At 35.5% G+C, this 21,205-nt stretch overlaps 1 protein-coding gene across 23 annotated transcripts in view; it reads left to right on the top strand.

Annotated features, from left to right (window-relative positions):
• Positions 1–21,205, top strand: part of ADGRL3 (adhesion G protein-coupled receptor L3) — an 856,207-nt gene that overhangs the window by 679,838 nt on the left and 155,164 nt on the right. For all 23 annotated transcript variants that reach the window (XM_072775204.1, XM_072775207.1, XM_072775212.1 and 20 more), the window contains 4 exons: positions 7,929–8,112; positions 9,014–9,136; positions 14,451–14,659; positions 15,362–15,538. In XM_072775204.1, the coding sequence (XP_072631305.1) occupies positions 7,929–8,112; positions 9,014–9,136; positions 14,451–14,659; positions 15,362–15,538 (693 nt within the window). The remainder of the gene's footprint in view (positions 1–7,928; positions 8,113–9,013; positions 9,137–14,450; positions 14,660–15,361; positions 15,539–21,205) is intronic.

The following is a 21,205-nucleotide window of genomic DNA, read 5'->3' on the forward strand; positions in this document are numbered from 1 at the left end:
CAGATTCCATGCACTGCACTCCTTTATTTCCCTTACCAACTAACTTTAATTAATCAACCAATTTTGAAAAATACCTGTGGAATCTCTACTTTTCTTTATCCGCAGAGTCAGAATGTATGGATTTGAACCCTAGTTCTGCCCTAGCTTAGTTAATTAACCTTTAGCAAGTTATTTCACTTCTCTGAGTCTCCGCTTTCTCACTGCAAGATGAGGATCATATTTGTTTCTGCCTCATTGGGTTATTGTCAGAATTAAAGGAGTTGATGCATAAAGCATTCAGATGAGAGTTTGGAGCATAATAAATATTTTGTTAAACATTATTTGGAAGAGAAAGAGAGAATGAGCGGGAGGGGCAGAGGGAGAGGAAGAATCTGAAGCAGATTCTATGCTCAGCGCAGAGCCTGCTGTGGGGGGCTTAGTCACACAACCCTGAGATCATGACCTGAGCAGAAACCAAGAGTCAGGTGCTTAACTGACTGCACCACCTCCAATACTCAATAAGTATTAGCCATTATAATTTATATCACTCCTCTACTTTTTCATGGACTTCTTGCTGCTTTTAGGAAGAATTGTACATATCAAACATGTTATGCAAACTTTTTTGAAAACTAGCCTTCACTCACTTTCCTGCCACTGAACCACTGGCACTCTGCTCTGCTATGGGAAATCTTGTCAGTTCCTTGGAGGTGTCTGTTTTGTCTGATTGGTCAATATTGATTTTGAGCTTGAAATTTTACTTCATGGAGCCTATCATAATGTTTGCCATGTTTCTACTTGTTTAATAGTCTGGCATTACCATATTGTCATCACTTTTAAGGACAGGAAAGTATCTGTCTTTCTTGCAGCACCCAGTTGAAAGTACCTAGTTAATATTTGTTGAATAACTGTTGAGTTAGCAAGAAGTTTAAGTCCAGTTTATAGCTCTATTTAATTCCTGTAACTCAACATAGACTTGACAGCATTCAATCATTTAATTCTAATTGAGATTTTTTAAATAGTGCAATAAATTGCAGTTTGCTAAAAACAGTACATTTTTTAAGCAACAAGGGATCTCTTAAAGAGGCAGAGTCTTTTCTATGAAATTTTAGTTTCATCTTGTACTACTGTTCAGGCCTCTTATCACTATATTAAGGTCAGTTGTGTTATATAATCTAATTTTAATTAAGACTTGAAAATGCCAACACTTCACTGTAATATAAAAGGGAGTCCAGAGATTAGTAGTTTTTATATGCTTAATAATATTAAATGACAGTGATTATAAAAAGAACCTTAGGTTATTGACCAGATGTGTAAATATCAGTCACTGAACTTGACTTCTAATAAAAAAAAAACAAACAGTAAGTTCAAAACTGTTTGGAAGACTCCTCTAACATTTGATCTTTAAAATTTTGATTTGAATCTATATATAAATGTATGTTAGAGTACAATGTGCCCTATTCAGTAATAGTTTTAAGCTTTTGTTCTATTTTACTTTATTCTCAACTGATAACCTTCATATCAAGAAATCAAAAAGGAGGAATTAAAGAAAAGTTGTTTTATCTTTTCAAATTATAAATGAATGTCAACTATATTATATATGTAATCATGTATTATATATTACATATGATATACTATAATATTACATATATACATATACATATCTATGGTATATAATGATATATTATATATGATATATACATATATATTTGGGTATATAATAACCCAAACTTCTATCATACTGAAGATCTTCTAAGATCTGACTGCTACTTACTGCTTCTCCCACTACACTCATCTTTTTTTTTTTTTAAGATTTTATTTATTTATTCATGAGAGACAGAGAGAGTGAGAGAGAGAGAAAGAGGTAGAGAGATATAGGCAGAGGGGGAAGCAGGCTCCATGCAGGGAGCTCGATGTGGTACTCAATCCTGATATTCCAGGATCACGCCCTGAGCGGAAGGCAGACACCCAACTGCTGAGCTACCCAAGCATCCCCATACTCTTCTTTTAACACTCTCTTTCCATGCACTACACACTCTCCTCATCCCAAACCCAATACATTCCTTGCCTTAGAACCTGCTTTGTTTTGTGTTAGCCGTTACCTTGCTTATTGTGTCCTTTTGCCTTAAGTATCCTCATCATAATCAAGGAAAGTTTATTCATCTTTTAGTGTCTAACTCAAAATTACACACCTTCTGGGATCTTTTCTTGATCTTTCTCTGTAAGAATTCATTTACTTTTTGTCCCATATGCTGTGAGTTTTTAGCTCTATTTTGTTCTTACCTTCTGCCTTGGAGTGTAGACAAATTGAAGGCTGACTCTGTTTTCCTTCTCTTTCCTCACCTCCTCCAACAGTGACTTCCCTAGTTCTTTGCATATCATACATACTTAATAGGACCTCATTGAATTGCATTGAAAGTGGGCTTTGGTACACTTAAAAACATTTTGGAAAGCTTTTTGTAGAATATATTTTTGTTATGCCTAGTGGTTTGCATTTACTACAATAGCCTGTGGTTCTGCTTTTCTCCTTTTGAACTCTGATTGTCTTCTTAATTCCCTGTAATTCAGCCTGTCTACGTGCCAAACCCTGTGATAACTGAGCACTTTATTCTCTCAGAACACCTCTTGGGAGACATGGAAAAAAGTTATAAAACTAGATGTTTTCATTTTATTACATTACAAATGTTTTTATTTATGTGTTTTATGTATTTATTTTATGTGTTTATTTTATTTATTTATGTGTTTTATTTATTACAGACGTTTTCATTTCTATTACATATAAAGTCATTAATGATTTGATAGTAAAGGTAGGTGATCTTTGCCTAATGAACATTTTTTTGAGTACCTAAACTGTCTCAAGGCAGTAAAATTGACCCTGGGAAAACACCAGTGAACATGGTCTCTCCCCTGAGAACATTGTAATCTAGTGAGAGAGCCAGACCATAAGTGTGGATAGTTCTATTCAAGGTTTTTAAGTATGAAAATAGGAACCTATTATGGCAGTGAATCTCTAAATGATAATGATTCAGATATTGACTAGTTACTAGTTTGTTTTTTTCCATTTGTACTTACATATTCTTTGCTCTTCTAAAACCAATACTTTAAGAGATTTTTTTTTTCCCTACTGTCATGAAAATGGAGATGACTCACTGAAGTATGAATCTTCATTAGATGGCAATCATTCAGCAGAGTCATTGAACACATATATGCCAGGCAGAGTTTTGGGCACGTATAAATGACACAGAGTTGCCCCCTCATGAAACATAAATTTCTTGAGTGTGAGATCTGAGATAGCCATGTAGATAAATACATATTTTAGGTACCTTATATAATGACATGTGATACAAAGGAAACAAAACAGTAAACAGAGTTAAGGGTGGGGGCATTCTTCCTAGCTATGCTGATAGTCTAAGACCTTTTTGTACCTGAGCTAAAACCGGAATGGCTTATGATTAGAAAACCTATCTTCAGAAAAATGCAGTAATGGTAAAGTTGCATACCTTTTCACAAGCATTCATTCTATTTGGGTCTTTAATGGTTTTCAAGTAAGGAAGGAGGAGTAACTAAATTCTCCAGGTGATTTTGCTTAGCTAGTTCTAAGATTTACGGTTCACCTAGGTGACATTAACAGATCTCTCATCTGGGATCCCTCGGTGGCTCAGCGGTTTAGCGGCTGCTTTCAGCCCAGGGCGTGATGCTGGAGATCCGGGACTGAGTCCCTATATCAGGCTCCCTGCATGGAGCCTGCTTCTCCCTCTGCCTGTTTCTCTGCTCCTCTCTCTCTCTCTCTCTCTCTCTCTGTGTGTGTCTCTCATGAATAAAATCTTTTAAAAAATAGATCTCTCACCATTGATCCTAGGTATTTCACAAGCATATCCTCTTGGAATAAAGACAAAGATGGTACTAGAGAAATAAATAGCTGGTGTCCCCCCAAATTTTCACAGTAGTTAGAGCAAAGAAGTAAGTCCTCCCTTTTGAAATAGTATGATTATATACTTTATAACATCTTTTAATAAACATACTATAACTATATGCTACAAGTAAAACTAGTAAAATGAATTTGCCTAAATTTACTAGTCCTACCATCAATGAATTTTATGATAAGAGGTCCAATAAAGTTGTGTAATGCGAATATATGTCCAGAAGGATATGATACGCTCATGATCCTGGTATGAATCCTAGTGACTTTTATACTTTATACATTTGATTTTTAGAAATAGTCAAAAGTCACTTTAGAGTCTAGTGATAAACTATATAAAGAGTTATATCGAATAGCAGAATGCCCCTGACTACCCTCAAATTGAAACATAATGAAATTTATTTTCTTGTATAGTTCCCACTTTGTTGATTGGTTAGAAAACATAAATATGTCCAAAGATGCACTGAAATTTAGTGACAACTAGAATGCAAATTTCCAATGCCATCTCCTATTCAGTTTCTAGTGTTTTGAAAAAGATAATAAAGTGAGTTGACATTTAGTTTCTCACAAGGACATTGGTGATTAAATTCACTTTTTAGAAATATAGATTATTTCAGTCAGTATGCATCCAAACCATTAAGTGATTTTTGTTGTTTTTTTCCTCAGGGATCAAAGGACTTTTTTAATGTAAATACGGGACCAAGTGTATTTTCTTCCAACTTTATCATGTAAATTTTAGATCGGAAAAATATTTATAGCAGAAAAAGAATCAGTGAGAGCTGTTGGACCAACTGCCTCACTTTAGTCCAATTCATTGTATATTCCCTGTTCAACTTTGGTTCTAAGCATAGTTAAGCTCATTTCCTTGTAACCAAATAAAATGAAAATCAACTTGTCTTTAAAGAGATGCTGTTGAACTAAGAAGGGAATGCAAATAACTTGTTTGACAAAAAGAAAAATGAAAACCACACACACATACATAATGACCAGATGTCATCATTTGTGGGTAAAACATACAAATGCAAAAATGTACAAAGAAAACAAAATAGAGATATTCTTTTGTCGTTAGAGAGTCGGACTACTTAATTGACCTGATTCAACTGGTAACAGGGACATGTCAGCAAATTTGGAAAGTTTAAGCAAACCGCATTAATTATAAAGCTATTAGGATTGACTTGGCCATGCTGTCTCAGTAGTAGAAAACCGGTCAGTTTTTTCAAAACTCTAAAACATACATTATGAATTATTTAATATACATGCTCCTGTACTGTCCTAATCCTCAAAGATTCAGGTGATATAGTCTTAGTAGTTAAGTTGTAAGACAGGTTTATTCCTGAACATTACATTGCAGAAGTTAGTCCTTGCGGCTCTCACTTCAGAGCTAATGTTTTGTAATCACCACCAATGATGTGTGTGTGCTTCATTCACTGAAGACCTCTCTTCTTCCCTAGCTGGACTTCGCTATCCAATGCAAATCAACATAAGACTACACCTTAAACACATATTTTGAGGCAGGCAACATAAATGCATTTATATTGCCACGCACTATAAAACGCTTATACCATCGTCTCAGATTTACAGATGAAGTGCAGTTAAGTAACTTGCCCAACATCATACATCTAGAAAGTGGCACAGTCCAGGTCCACACTTAGCAGATGTGGTTCCAAATCCCATACTCTGATTTTAGCACTACAGAATTCTGTCTTCAGCCCTTGTGCTGAAATTCCCTTGCATTTATACTTAAGCCATCACGACAAGTGCTTTTTAAAGAATAAATAAATATTGGATTTCTGCCTTAACCCATCCAGGTTTTAGGACCATGTATTATTATGTCTGTCATTTCTATAATAAACTTGGAAATCATTTGGGCTTTAATAGAAAACTTCTTTAAAGATTATGATTCATTTGGAAAGTGCAATTGTTGTAAATGTGCTTAAAATTTATGACTATGATAAAATATTGCACTACATACATTTTCGGATGCAAAACTAAGATGATTTAAAAAGGGGCGCCTTCAGTTCGTTAGTTACCAATTCAAATGTGTTATTTTACGTAGAACAGTCTGTTGTAAACAGGTGGCTTTTTAGAACCTTCTCAGAGTTGACCATAGTTGTTTATTTTTGTTTTTTCTCTTTCTTCCTTCTTTTGCATTTCTTAAATTAAAAAAAAATTAAAAACAGTAAAGAGCAGAGCAGAATTATTGTATTATCCCCAATAAAATTTTCTCTGAGGTCAGGTTTAAATTCATCGGTTTAAGATTCTTAACTAATAAAAAAAAAAAAAAAAAAAAGATTCTTAACTAATGTTACAACGGCTGTCTCTAAAAAAACAGGCATCATTTCTCTTGCATGTGGGATTTTCAGAGCATTTCTAATGAATTCAGAGGATCATCTACTCGCAGAAAGAATATTTCTTTGCACTTAAAAGGTCGATGTTCTCTGGCTTCTGAAAATACCTAAACTTGTTTTGTTCATTTGTTTCCAGTGTGGCACCTCCTTTTTGGCATATCCTGTTGGCATTATCCCTATAAAGAACTTCCTGGAAAGCAAATCATTTTGTTGTGCTCGGAAATGCTTTTGTCTGGCTTCTGGGTCATGCTTTAAACTCAGAACACATGGCGGAACTAAGCCCACTATGGGAAAACACCCAGTTATTAAACTCCTGAGAGATTTTTTGGTGTTTTTTTTGTTTGCTGTTTGTTTGTGTGTGTGTAAATGATGCAAAGTACTCAAGTTGCAAGTATAGGACTATTTTCCATACAAGTCCATTGATGTTGATTTTTGGCCAGAATTTGGAGTAGCTGGGAAAAATATCAAGAAAAAACAACTCTTATCAAAAGGCAAATTAGTTTTTGAAGCTGGTGTTAATTGGCAGCCAAGGTGTTTCATTATGAAGCTGAATTTTTAACAGTTGTTAGTTGGTTACTATGAAAACACCAGCCAGAAGAAAACACTGCAGTGTAATGGGTATTTCTTCAGTCTCTCTCAATCCTTCTGCCAACGTGTCAATAATATGAGTCTTGTTTTAAAACGCCCATGCACTGCCCAGAAAGTGCCTGTTTCGGCTATTTATTCAAATCTGTTTCTCGATTAGATGCATATTTCATAATCAACGGGTTCAGGGATGATCACTTTGAAAACTGCAGGTGTTGTATTTTTCTATTTTGTAATTCTCTGTTTGAATGAAACCGTAAGGAGACCTTATCGGGAGAACTGGTTTTTTTTTTTCTTTGTAACCTAGAGCATAAAGCTAACCATGGGAAATATATAAATTGTAACTAGGGAGATGATTCTTTTGGATGAAGCCATGAGAACTGTGGATCTTTATCTCTCTATGTACCTACTGCTGATTTTTTAAAGGAAAAACACCTGAGGGCCACAGGTAGCCAAGTTCTGACTGTTTATTGCCCTCCCTAATAGTAAACAGCATGGAGAAGGTTTTTCTCCGCACGTAACATATCCAAAGCCCCTAGGAGTGTGTATGCTTTGATATTTTTCCCATCCTGACATTTTACCAACTGGCTAAGAAAAAAAAAAAATGGTTTGCTCAGTGGGTCCTCAACCTATCTATAGGCAACAAATTCTTGTATCATCCTGTCTGTAGTCACCCCTTTAATCTCTGTTGTATTCAGCATTTAGTTTTATGGTGATACTAGGGAAAAATCATTTTTGTGGGTGATTTGATAAAAGTGTTGGTTTAAATTACTTGCCAACAGTTCCCCAGCCAAATAATTTAATTATGTGATTATAGTCTTATTGAGGCCATTGCTATTGATTCTAAGAAGCAAGCATGGATCTATTTGTTGTCCTTCAAAACAAAAGCTGGTTTTTCTCTTGCCTTGCAGTCTCGGCTAGGGTTTTAACAGAACAAAATAATGAATGCTTCTGCTGCAGCATGTCACAGGGGAGGCTGGGACAATACTGAACTCATGCACACCGCTGATCCTTGCTTGCTGAGCAACATGTACACCTGGATTTCTGACAGCTCTGTGAGTTCACTAGAGACCTCTGTCATTCTGTTCATCCTCTTGTAGGCAATGGTCGAGACAGTTAACAACCTCCTCCAGCCACAAGCCTCAAATGCGTGGAGAGACCTGACTACAAGCGATCAACTACGTGCAGCCACCATGTTGCTTGACACTGTGGAGGAAAGTGCTTTTGTGCTGGCTGATAACCTTTTGAAGACTGACATCGTCAGGGAGAACACAGACAATATTCGTAAGTGGCCTTTGTTATACAGAAGAGCCAGAGACCCTTGTACAGCAGAAGAGAGAAAAGAAAAAAAAATTATGGTAGCACAGATATTATGAGTGATTTTTATTTCAGTGGAGATAAGTGATTTTTTTTCTATAATTATATCACCTGCCACTGGCTTAAGAGGGTCCTCATAATCATGTATGTTATCCTCCATAAGACATTCCAATATTGGATATCTGAGCCTGAAATCACTCACAGTGAGATCCATAAGTTAGTTTTTATGTCTGTATGTATCTATGTATTGCATTGTACTATCTAAATTTTATCTTCCTAACACAGTGCTTACAGGTCACTTCAGTTATAGTAAGAATGTCTGAATTATGTACTATAAAGAAATCAGTCATTTAAGTGAAGGTGATAAAACGATTTTTTTGTAATTGTGTTATTGGCTCATAAGGAGTATAAATCTATTTTTATTGTGCATAAGGATATAGCTGACAGTTTTATTTCAGAAGATTTGATAAAGCTCTTTCAAACTTATTAGATTTAAAGATAGATCAATATTGATATGATAGTGCAGCTCCAGATTATAAAGAGACGTTTACTTAGTTCACGAAGATAATATTTTGAAAATAAATTTAAAGTAAATGACAGAGTATAAGCCTTTGAGTTTGATTTTTTTTTAAATTTTAGGCTTTATAATGGATACATTTGTATTCTTATTTACCTGATTTAAACAATTTTTGCCTTATTTTAAAGAAATACTTTCAAAATAAAGCATTGAACTACTATAAATTTTGACTACTAATAATTAGTATAACAATAATTCCAGTGTTTTGATTTCAGAAATATTTAAATGATTTAGGAACTCATCTTGGGTTGTGTTTCTCAATGAACAGTGATAACTCTTTGCCATTAACAGAATTGGAAGTCGCAAGGCTGAGTACAGAAGGAAACTTAGAAGACCTAAAATTTCCAGAAAACATGGGTCACGGAAGCACCATCCAATTGTCCGCCAATACATTAAAACAGAATGGCCGAAACGGTAGGTTAGAGTTTATTTGCTAAGCATGGTGAGATTGAATTCTCATCAATGACTTGTTTTTTGGCTTGGGATTTTAGACCTGCTATCCAAGAACTCTCCTCTCATTCAACTGTTCTAGCTCTCCTCTTCCTCTTCCTTTTCTTTCCTATCTTCTGTGCCAACAACATCACAATATATTAGGTCTACAAAATTCTCAGGCACATTTGAAAATTGTTCTGTACAATGTCAGAAGCTTAAATCTGAGAGGAATTAATGAACAACAAAATACAGATATCTGACTTTTTTCTTGAAAGGAGTTGACAGATTTAGTTTCAAAAATTTTAATGAGAATTTTACTTCTAATTTTAAGATTTTATTTATTTATTTGAGAGAGAGAGAGAACAGAAGCAGGGAGAACAGAGAGAACAGGCTCCCCATGAGCAGGGAGCCTGATGTGGGGCTCCATCCCAGGACGGTGACATCATGACTTGAGCTGAAGGCAGATGCTCAAATGACTAAGCCACCCAGACACTCCCCTCCGCTTTTTAAGATTTTATTTACTTATTGAGTACTTCTTTTTTTTATTATTTTAAAAGATTTTATTTATTTATTCATTAGAGACACAGAGAGAGAGAGAGAGAGAGAGAGAGAGAGAGACAGGCACAGGGAGAGGGAGAAGCAGGCTCCACGCAGGAGCCCAATGCGGGACTCGATCCCGGGACTCCGGGACCACGCCCTGGGCCAAAGGCAGGCACCAAACCGCAGAGCCACCCAGGGATCCCCTTATTGAGTACTTCTAATTTTAAAATTAAATGATCTATTTTTTTTTCTTATTCACGTTTTTTTGAAGGCGTTTCTATGAGTTTTCTTTGCAAAGCATATGGAAAATTTCAATGTGAGATGATTTAGGGAAAAGGAACTGGTCAGTTCAGGTCAATTGGATACAAGATTAAATTCACTGACTATAATGAGAATTAAATAAACTCACGGAGAAAATGTATCTCCAGTGTGACTAGTACCAAATTTTTAAAAACATACTTTTGCCAACTAAATGAGATCCTTTGACCTGTTAGGTGGTGGGAAGATGCCCTCAGGTTGTAGCAGCCAACTCAAAGGTGGCATATCATAGTGGAGGATGAATAGTTTTAAAGAAAGAAGATCCTGTTGTATGATACCAAGAAAAACAAATTAAGACTGTTGTCAACAGAACAAAATTTTTTTAAGTGTTGGAAATCTTACAAGACTGACCTTATAAGTCATTATATTGCTAATTTGACTATGTGAATTTTTCAGGCAGCAATAAGATTTTCTAAGAAGCAAAATCATATTTCTGCATTAGCTTTCCAACTGATTTCCCTCTGTCCACTCTTTCTGCCTCCCAACAGAATATCCTGTTGACAAAGAGTTCTTCCCGAAATGTCAATCTGACCAGTTTGTGTTCAATTGCACGTAAAATGAAATCAGGTGGTGTCACTGGCCACCATGTGCTTGTTCACTTCTTTCCTGCCTCATGTCTGCCCCATTTCCTGTCCATTGTTAGCATGCCCACAATGATCCCGAAAGTTTAGTCTGGATTCTTTTTCATTTTTATTGAGATATATGGGACATCTAACTTTATATTAGTTTCAGGTATACAATGTAAAGATTCAATATTTGTATGTATTGTAAAATGATCAACACAATAAGTCTAGTTAACATTTATCACCACATAGAGTTATATTTTTTCTTATGCTGAGAACTTTTAAGATTTACTCTCTTAGCAACTTTCAAAATATCCATTACAGCATTATTAACTGTAGTCACTATGCTATATGCTACATCCCATGACATTTATTTTATAACTAGAAGTTTGTACTTTTTGCCTTTTCACCATTTTCACCCATTTTGCCAAAAATTTTGCCATTTTCTCACCGCCCCCTGCCTGTGGCAACCATCAGTTTGTTCTCTATATCTATGAATTTAGTTTGTTTTATTTTTAATTTTTTTGGATTCCACATATAAGTGAGGTCATACAATATTTGTCTTTCCCTGTCTGACATATTTCACTTAGCATAATGCCCTCAAGGTCCATCCATGTTATCATAAATGTCAAGATATCATTCTTCCTTAATGGCTGCATACTATTCCCTTTTCTTTATTTGTCCATTCATCAGTGGACACTTGAGTTGTTTACATGTCTTAGCTCTTGTAAATAATGCTGCAATGAACATAGAGTACAGGGATCTTTTTTGAGTTAATGTTCTTGTTTTCTTCAGATAAAAACTCAGAAGTGGAATTACTGGATCATGTGGTAGTTCTATTTTTAATTTTGGGGGGACCTCCAAAATGTTTTCCACAGTGGCTGCACCAATTTACATTCCCATCAACAGTGCACAAGGATTCTCTCTGGTCTCGTCTTGATTCTGTTCCTTGAATACACCAAGAGTGTTTCTGTATCAGATTTTTGTTTTCTTCATGGAATGCAATTTTTACAGTTCTTTACATAGAAACTTCTCTGTCATTCTCTGTTCAGTATAAATCTTACCTCTTCAGGAAGGGAAGTTTTCATCTGTCTCCCTGAAGGTACATCATTCTTTCCCAAATGCTATTTTCCCACTAGCCAATTTTATGCCAATGATTTTTCATGGCGGTTATTCACTTAACATTATATGAAATACTATAATTATTATTTTTAAGTGGCCTGCTTGTTATCTGACTTTCCTTCTAGGTGGTAAGCTCATGAGAGCAGGGGAATTTTTTCTTACTTGTTTGCTGGTGTAACCCTTGTGCCTGGCATATGCATAAACTTCCTAAGAATTTATCAAATAAATATATGACCTTTCAGGTACACAGCTAATGGCAATTAAAATATGGCTATATTAGTCATACTATGTTTTGTGTTCATTTATTTTATTTATTAAAGTAGTGTGTGTGTTTTAGGTCACATTTAAGCATTACTTTTGCATTGCAGAATATATAACAATTATACGTGACTAAAATGTATTGATAAAACAAGGGGGAATGTCAAGGAGACACTATCCCATAGGTGGAAATTGGTAGGAATTATCAGTCAGTTATCAAACAGTTACAATAAAAGTTGTTACTGTCAACCAGAAAGGGGAAAAAATGTTAAGTTTAGCCTTCCAAAATTTAGTATTTTCATATTAAACCTAGAGAAAAGAACTAAAATGAAATGCTGTGTTGTAACACACAAGAAGTAGTTAGTGAATTACTGTTGTTTGCTCAGTACTGTGTTAACAGATGTGGGTTGGAAGCTTTAGAATGCCCCTTTCCTTTAGGTAGCTCTTATTATAATTATAATCATTCTACTGAATTACTGAAAGGACGATGGATATCTCATAGAATTACTGAGAAGCCTGGAGAATCGGGCTCAGAAAACAAGAGCCAGGAAGCTGACAGCAGCCTTTATCATCACACAGAATCATTGCTGTGAGATGTCACTGCTGCCACAGGTGAAACACAAGTGGAGGCGGCTACTGCTGCACCACCCCCTGCTTCCATGTCACGAGCTTCTGCAATGAACTGAGGTCAGAGTCTAGTGCATCCAATGGGAGGCATCTAGCTGAGGTGCCCAGAGTAACCTCTTTGCAAGACAGGCTGAGGAAGCAAATATATGTCCATTTTGTGTCCATAAATCCCTGATAGTAGTGAATTTTCCAAATATGGGAGCGCAGTTTAGACGTGCTCCTCAAAAGAAATATATTAAAATTTCTCTTTTTTTTTTCCACGTGACTCTGAGATTCAGGGATAAGGACTGAGACTTCCTCATCTTAGTAACCATAGTAGTCAGGACAGTGCTTGTGAGCCGATGTGAATTCATATCAGAAGTAAGACACAGGGGTTGGTGTATTGTAAGAAAGAAAATATGGTTGATAGCATGTTAAAAGAAGGTTAATTGTATAGAAGATTGCACATAAAAGATAATCATAAGAGAAAAAAAGGTGGAAGGATGTATGGAGAAAGTGACTATCAAAGAACATAGTAATTGAGTTTTAAGACAGATAAGGATTTTGAATAATTGTTTTTACTTTTGATTACAATTGAGATATGACTTACATACAATAAAATGCACATAGCTTAATAACGAGCTTGATGAATTTGACAGTTGAACATTCCTCTGTGATATTACATAAAGTAAGACATAAATCTCTTCTATTACCCAGAAATTGTGACCCCTCCCAGTCCTCTCCCTATCTGATGAAATTACTCTCATTACTATCTCTATAGACAAATTTTACATGTTTGTAGACATTATATAACTGGAATCATATAGTATGTACCCTTTTCTGTCTGAATTTTTCCACTGAACATAGTATTTTGGGGATTTGTCATCATGCTATAATAGTTTATTTTTTGCTCTCAGTAGTTCTTTAGTGAGGCATAGTATATTCCATTATATTCACATGCCATACTTTGTCTATTGGTAGATTTTTTAGTTGTTTCCCTTCAAGGAATATTATGAATAAGGACAATATTAACATCCTTATACAAGTTTATTTTGTTTTGTTTTGTTTTGTTTTGTTTTGTTTTGTTTTCCCTTTGCAGATACCCATTTTCACTTATCTAGGAAATATAGATATGCTTAACTTTATAAGAAATCACCATTTTTCCCAATAGTTGAACTATTTTACATTTCCACCAGTGGTGTATAGGAGCTCTAGCTGTTCCACAGCTTTATCAATATTAGTGTGACCAGTCATTTTGATATTATAAATTCTAGTGGGTATGAAATGGTATCTGTGTGATTTTTCATGTTTCTATTAGCCTTTCATATATATTTTTTCTAAAGTATGTGTTTATGTCTTTTGCTATTTTCATGCATTATTTTCTTCTTATTGATTAGCAGAACTGCTATATATAGACGTGTCTCATATATATTATTGTTAATGCTATATTTTGATAGATACATTTTTAATTTTGACAAAGCACAGTTTACCGGGTTTTTTTTTCTTTTATAGTCAATGTCTTTTTGGTCTATCCATGTCATTCTTGCCTACTCCAAGATCATAGAGATTCTATATTTTGATCTAGAAACTTTATGGTTCTGGTTTTTATGTTTAGATCTATGATCTGTCTTTAACTTTTGAGTACAGAGTGAGATAGGGATTGACATTCATTTCTTAAAATATTGATATGTACTTTATTCAGCATCACTTGACATTCCATTTCTCATGAATGAGTTGGCACTTTGGTTAAAATGAATGCTTAATTTTGTTGTGATTATATACTGTATGGATTTGATTAGAACTTAATTAGAACTATCTAAATTAAGTGGAATGTACAGAATAATGAGATTTTCTTCCCAACCTATAATTCATATTTATATTTATTTCAGGAGAGATCAGAGTGGCCTTTGTCCTGTACAATAACTTGGGTCCTTATTTGTCCACGGAGAATGCCAGCATGAAGTTGGGAACAGAAGCTATGTCCACCAATCATTCTGTTATTGTCAATTCCCCTGTTATTACCGCAGCAATAAACAAAGAGTTCAGCAATAAGGTTTATTTAGCTGATCCTGTGGTGTTCACCATTAAACATATTAAGGTAAGAAAATGGCATGTTAAGTTTATTTGTTCACATTATCTATATTTGTTTTACCACAAACAAGAAGTATATTAATTTTCTTGAGTTTTTTCCTATTATTTGACAGATAGCAATTCATTATCTATAGAATGATAGTGGTGATTTTTTTTTTCTAAGATGAGTGAGAATAATTCTTGAATTTATAAATGCTTCTGATACAATATTTGTAGATAGATTTATAAACGTGTCTCCATAATTAAAAGAGTTAGCAACATATTTAGTGAAATTGGACATGGCTTCACATATGATATTACAAGTAATTATGTGTTTGTGCATAGACATATCTTTATGTATGTACAAAGATTGTATCATAAATTGAACAAAGATTTCTAAAGACCATCTTCTCAGAAATTGCTTAATTAAATCCTTTATAATGTACTTTACTTTGAAATTAGTTGAAGTCATTCTGAGATATCGATACTAGTATTCCATTAATATTAAATTTTTAAAAAGTAAATTCATCTGTAATCAGAGGAAATAAACAACATCTATTCAAATTTGCTCAGGCTTAATGAAGCCCACTTAAGATAAAAGCACTGGTATACATCTCCACAAAAGTTGGAATAGAGTATGAAGTTGTGTTAGATGTAAAGAAAATACCTATCTATTTTAGGTGATCATAAAATACTTATTGGCTTTATTGATTTTTTTTTCCCCTTATAGCAGTCTGAGGAGAATTTCAACCCTAACTGTTCATTTTGGAGCTATTCCAAGCGCACAATGACAGGTTATTGGTCAACACAAGGCTGTCGGCTCCTGACAACAAATAAAACACACACTACATGCTCTTGTAACCACCTAACGAATTTTGCAGTACTGATGGCACATGTGGAAGTTAAGGTAAGATATATACCATGTAATAAAAGTATCTAAGCATATGGTCAGGATACCACTGTGAAAAGTCCTAAGTCCACAGTCCAGTCTTGCTTCAAAGGTTTTCCAGCTTCTTAGTAATTCTATTCAGAAACTCTCTGGGGATATGGTTCAACTCATATCCTCCTGGTTGATTCAAAGAAACCTTTTTTTATTCTATTATCAACATAGTTTATAAAATTGAAGTTAGCCTGTAAAGTTAAACTGTGCTTATAAAAATTCCCCTTAGTCTCCCCTGCTCTTATTTCGTATGAATAAATGAGACCTTGTGAACAAAGCCAGGTGGGACCTGAGGACCCAAAGGCCAGTGCAGTGGGGTGAGGAACCAGGGTCTGGTAGGTTGAAGACAAAGGAGCTATGGGTAGAATTAAATACTGCCAAAATGACTCTTGTCAAAGTAGCCATTAGCACAATAAACAACATCTGGTAATGCAAAGGGCTTAGCAAATTCTAATATAATGAAGTGGGTTTTCTCCAGTCAAGAAAACCCTAGTCTAAGGGAAAATCCCGGTGATAGTTTCCAAAGTCAGAAACACAGCTAATTTGGCTCAGTCTCCTCCTGGCATGAGTCTGGCTGCCATGGGTGGGGGAGAGCACGAGGAGGACTTAGATTTCAGATATATTTAGGACATAAAAATACAAAAGGCTTAAGAAACACAAAAGCCTTATTAGCTTGGTTATAGAGATTGATGGGTTAGTAACGAAATTAAATCGTTGTAAATTCTCTTCTTATCTCCCTGATGTCAATAAAAACAGAGGAAGGATTACTCTCCAACATGTTTTCAGAAGTGAAAACTGTGGCAAAGGTTTTATCTACTTGATGTCATTTTTTCTAAATAATTTCATCCAAAATTTTCTTTGACACTCACTGTTGAATTTAGAGATAGCATAGGTAACCCAGAGGGAGGCCAGATCCAAACCCTGTTAGCACCTTAAAAGTAAATTACCTCAGTTGTGTCAGCACAGTTCAAATTTTGATCTTTAAAGGACCACATACCCTATTTTCTCAGAGCATCACAAATTGATGTAGTTTAGCAAGACTAGCTATACTAACAAATGTTAGATTTCAACCAGGAGTGTGTTAGTGTGGCTCTGGGATTCTATTTTTCCATTTAGGGAATAAATGCAAACTTAGAAAAAGGAATCATATTTGAAACAACAAAAAAAAAAGAAAAAAAGAAAGAAACAACAAAATATCTTTTTTTGTTGTTGTTGTTGCTGGCGTGGCATAGTACCCTCTACTCAACCATTATACAAGAATCCTGGCTATGACCATTATTGCATGTCAACGAGAGATAAAATAAATGCAAATCAGTATTTCCCTTTAGCAGTCAGTCACACAGCGTGGATGCCATGGTTTTCTGTACCACAGTCTCTTGCAATTGCCAGTCAGGCGCATTTAGATCTCACAGCATGTTTTCGGCACTTGAAAAACAGGAAACAAGCAGACTGAACAATACTAGAAGTCCAAAAGGAAACACGGTAACTAAACTTATATTAGACTAATTTGTAAAACAGAACACCCATCTATTCAGGCACAGTGAGAAATACAGCAAAGCGTTGGAATAGATATTTATTGTTTGCTAGTTGTCACTTTCTAACCCTGCAGGAAAACGTAAGAAGGACACAGAATTATATTGGCTAGTTTTGCTTGATGAGCTGGAAAGGGGAGCAAGAGGAGTCAGCTGAGTAATCTCCCAGCTGTTGCTGTTCAGCTGTGGTACCCTGATGCATAGGTCTTCCTTCTGGGCTCTTACCTGTGCACTGCGCGTGCCGCCCTTAGCTGCCATCTGTGCTATGTCGGCTGTCCATCGAGCACTTCCTTCCTTCTTTTAACGACATTTTTGAGTATTGTAATTGAGACACACATTGTGATTTTGCAGTGCAGTGGAGGATCATCGAATAAGGCAGGTTTGCTCCGAAAGGGCTTACCAAAAAATAAATGTTCCAATCTGAAGGATGAGTAGGATGTATTTAGTAAGGCAATGTGTGGAGAATTTGCACTGACTACATTCCTGCAACACCTTTTTCACCGTTCCTTGGGTATACCCCTCCCTCTTGTTTCTTTCCTTCCTCTGCAGCTGGTCCTTCTTAGCCTCCTTTGTGGGTTCCTCTCATCACTGTGACCTCTCCTTGCTCTGGCCCAAAGTGTAATTAGATCTAGTATGGGCATTATCTGTTCTTTGTCCCTGGATGATCTCATATGGCCATATGGCTCTAAACATCTCATGCTGCCCAGATTCCTATCTCCATTTTTGAACTCCAGACTCATAGATTCAACTGCTAGCTTGTTGTATCTATCCACTTAGGCTTCTAATAAGTGCCTCAATTCTAGAACCACATTTCCGGTATTCTCTCCCCTGAGTCTTCTTAGTTCATGAAGGGTGCATTGCCCTTCAGGATGCTCAGGCCCTAAGCCCTGCACCATTTTTGATTTGTTTCTTCTTGCTCATGCTGTACATCCAATCCTGTCAGCATATGCTGCAAAATCGAGGATCTGACAAATTCTCAGCATCGTCATCACTACCACCTAGGTCACAGCCACTGTCATTAGTCCTTCATTTTCTAGTTAGAGCTCCTTAGTTGGTCTCTCTGCTTCCCTTCCTGCTTCTCCTAAATCTATTCTCAGTAGAGTTGCCAGAGGGGTACTTGTGAAATGTGAGTCAGACCTCCTCACTAGTCTGATTCATTCTCAGAAATCAGCTCTGCAATCCCTTTCAAATGCAAATCAGGTACTTCATAGCTTTGATCCAATTGGAATGACTTCTTCTCTTAATCAGAGCAAATCCCAAATCTTGGCCTCCTTAACATCTTTGGATCTCCTTTCCTACTCCTCTCCTCTTCCTCTGGCACACTTGACTTCAACCATTACAGCCTATCTTGCCTTTCCACAAACACATTCGGTATTAGACTTGAAAGTCCCCCTCCTCCTACCCCACCAGACAGCCGCCATAGCCAACTTCCTCATCCCCTTTAAGTCTCTGTTTCACTGTCATCTTCTCAAAGTGCTCATTCTGTCCATTCTGTTTAAAATTTCATATTATTCCACCACCACAAAATACTGTGAGGAATAAATAAGGCAAAACAGTTCCCTGACCTCAGGGAATTTATAATTTATCAAGGGAGAGAAGGGCTAAGACTGATTTTTGAAAGGAGTAGTAAGAGAGATTTCTTAATTTTAAAGAAGAAAAATTCAAATGAGTATGTTTGGAGATCTGGTTGGATTTATTAAGGGATTCATGAATCAGGCAGTGTCCCATCTAACAGTAGTTGGGAACTCCAATAATTTATCAAAATGGAAGGTTTTATTGGAGAGGGTAGGATGAGGAAGTTATTAGCAAAATAGAGGAAAGATTATTTCAGGCCAGATCACCTTCCCTGGAGGAAAGGCTGGGGGTCTTTTTAAGTGAAATTACCTCCTCTTTGGGGTAGGACCCCTGTGAGAGATTAGCCCGTTGGTACTTATTAGAATATTCCTGACTGGCTGGTTAAGACTTACATTTCCTGGGAGAGATTGAAACTGCCATTAGATTAGGTATTAAGTCCCCGAACTGGGCTTCGGTGATTTGGCCTGAGTGATGCCATTTTGGCCCTGTCATTTTCTTTTCAACAATAGGTAGGTCAATTTAGACAGGTTAAAGAAGGCAGGGATGTGTCTACACTAAGGTGGCAATTTTGCTGGTTAACTACTTCTGAGTTCACTGTACTTTTATTGTCTAAGGAAGCATTTGACGGTCTTCTCTTTTTGACACAAAAGTAATCATTACAGAGGTGCTGGGAAGGCTCAGTCTGCTACGCATCCGACTCTTGATTTTCTCATGTCATGATATCAGGTTTGTGAGATTGAGCCCCATGTTGGACTCCACGCTTAGCAGAGTGTCTGCTTGAAATCTTGTCTCCTTTTGCCCCTCTCCCTGCTTGAGCGCATATGGGCTCTCTAAATAGATAGATTAGATAGATGATAGATAGATAGATAGATAGATAGATAGATAGATAGATAGATAGATAAATCTATGTAATCATTACAGAAATTAGATAATTTTATACTAAACTGAGATAGTATCCATGGTATTTTAAAACTTTTCCATTATTGTGGATCACCTACAGTTTTATTTATCTGTTGCTCAGCAGAATGTTAAATACATCAAATCCAATGGTCTCTCTTCTCTTACTAGGGATTCTTTTTGTGAACACTCTTTATGGGAGGAGTATTTTAGTTTATGGGAGTGTAAGTTTCAAACTAATTAATATTTCTGCTGTGATTTTGTAAAGCATTGTAACAAATGCTTTAGAAGAGTTGATAATTTATATCACCTATAGCTCTTTCCTCTACTCAAATTGTAATTCTTTGGGAGATAAAAAAAAAAAAAGCAAACCACTTTTTCCTGTCAGTTCAACTTGACACTGATTTTTTTTTTTACAGATTTTTAAAAATATATTTATTTATTTGAGAGAGCATGAGCAGGGGGAGGGGCTGAGGAGGAAGAGTCTACTTACCTGACTGACCCACCCAGGCTTCCCTTTGTTACCTTTTAAAAGACTTCACTTTCCTTATTTTGATGCTCACATCTCTTTCTATTTCTGTGTTTTTGTAGTTTAATATATCCTAATTGCCCCTATCCCACACTTGACTCCAGTCCAGGTATAAGCATTGATTTTGCTGTTTGAAATCATTTTATTTATTTCTTTATTTAGTATTGATTTCAAACAGTGACAATTTAGAAAGTTTTAATGTCATACCATAGATTCTGTGTGTCAGATATTTTATAGCTAAACTTTTCCTATGCTGGAAAAAAAATAGATAGTTTTACAATACAAGATTGTGCAGTTGCTCATGAAGGAAAGTACTTATTTAAAAAAATAATAATTTTAGGAGTGATTGGGTAGCTCAGTTGGTTAAGCATCTGCCTTTGGCTCAAGTCATGATTTCAGGATCCTGGGATCAAGCCCCTTGATCATTAGGGAGCTTTGTTCTTCCTCTGCCTGCTGTTCCCCCTGCTTGTGCATGCACGCTCTATCTTTCTGTCTTTTCTCTCTGTGTCAAATAAATGCATAAAATATTTTTTAAATGAAAAATAATTAAAAATAAAAAAATATTTTTATTCTTTAAATTCTAAAAAGAAAAGCTATTTTGAGTTTAAGTAATGATTTTATTAGTGAAAAATAAAATGTTTAGTGCATCATGCTTAAGGTTGCACACTTACGTTGCCAAATTTTATGCTCATTTTTTTTTTAATTTTGCCATATATAGCATGTGGGATCGAGGGAGAGGTAGAGCTTGAAAATCATAACTGGTATATAGTACTTTAAATTAAGTATTTATTTAAGAAAAGATACTAGAAACTGACAGATTGAATTCTCTCCAAATATGGAATATTCCACAAAAAGAAAATGGTTTCAAAAATGATCAACTATGCAAGATTTTATTACAGTATCTTGAATATTAACTTTATATTAAAAATTAACAACAATTTAGATCTAAGAATTATTCTTGGGAGTTCTCAGTGAACCATTTTATGATAGATTTCCTTCATAGATTTATAAAAATTTGTAATTACTTATTTGCTAGCATGCTACCTCTCTCATTAGACACTAGTGCAGTGTTAAGAGCAGAGAGAGGTGAGAAAGTCAGCC

The sequence above is a fragment of the Canis lupus genome, chromosome 14, assembly GCF_048164855.1.
Source record: "Canis lupus baileyi chromosome 14, mCanLup2.hap1, whole genome shotgun sequence".
Lineage (NCBI taxonomy): Eukaryota > Metazoa > Chordata > Mammalia > Carnivora > Canidae > Canis > Canis lupus.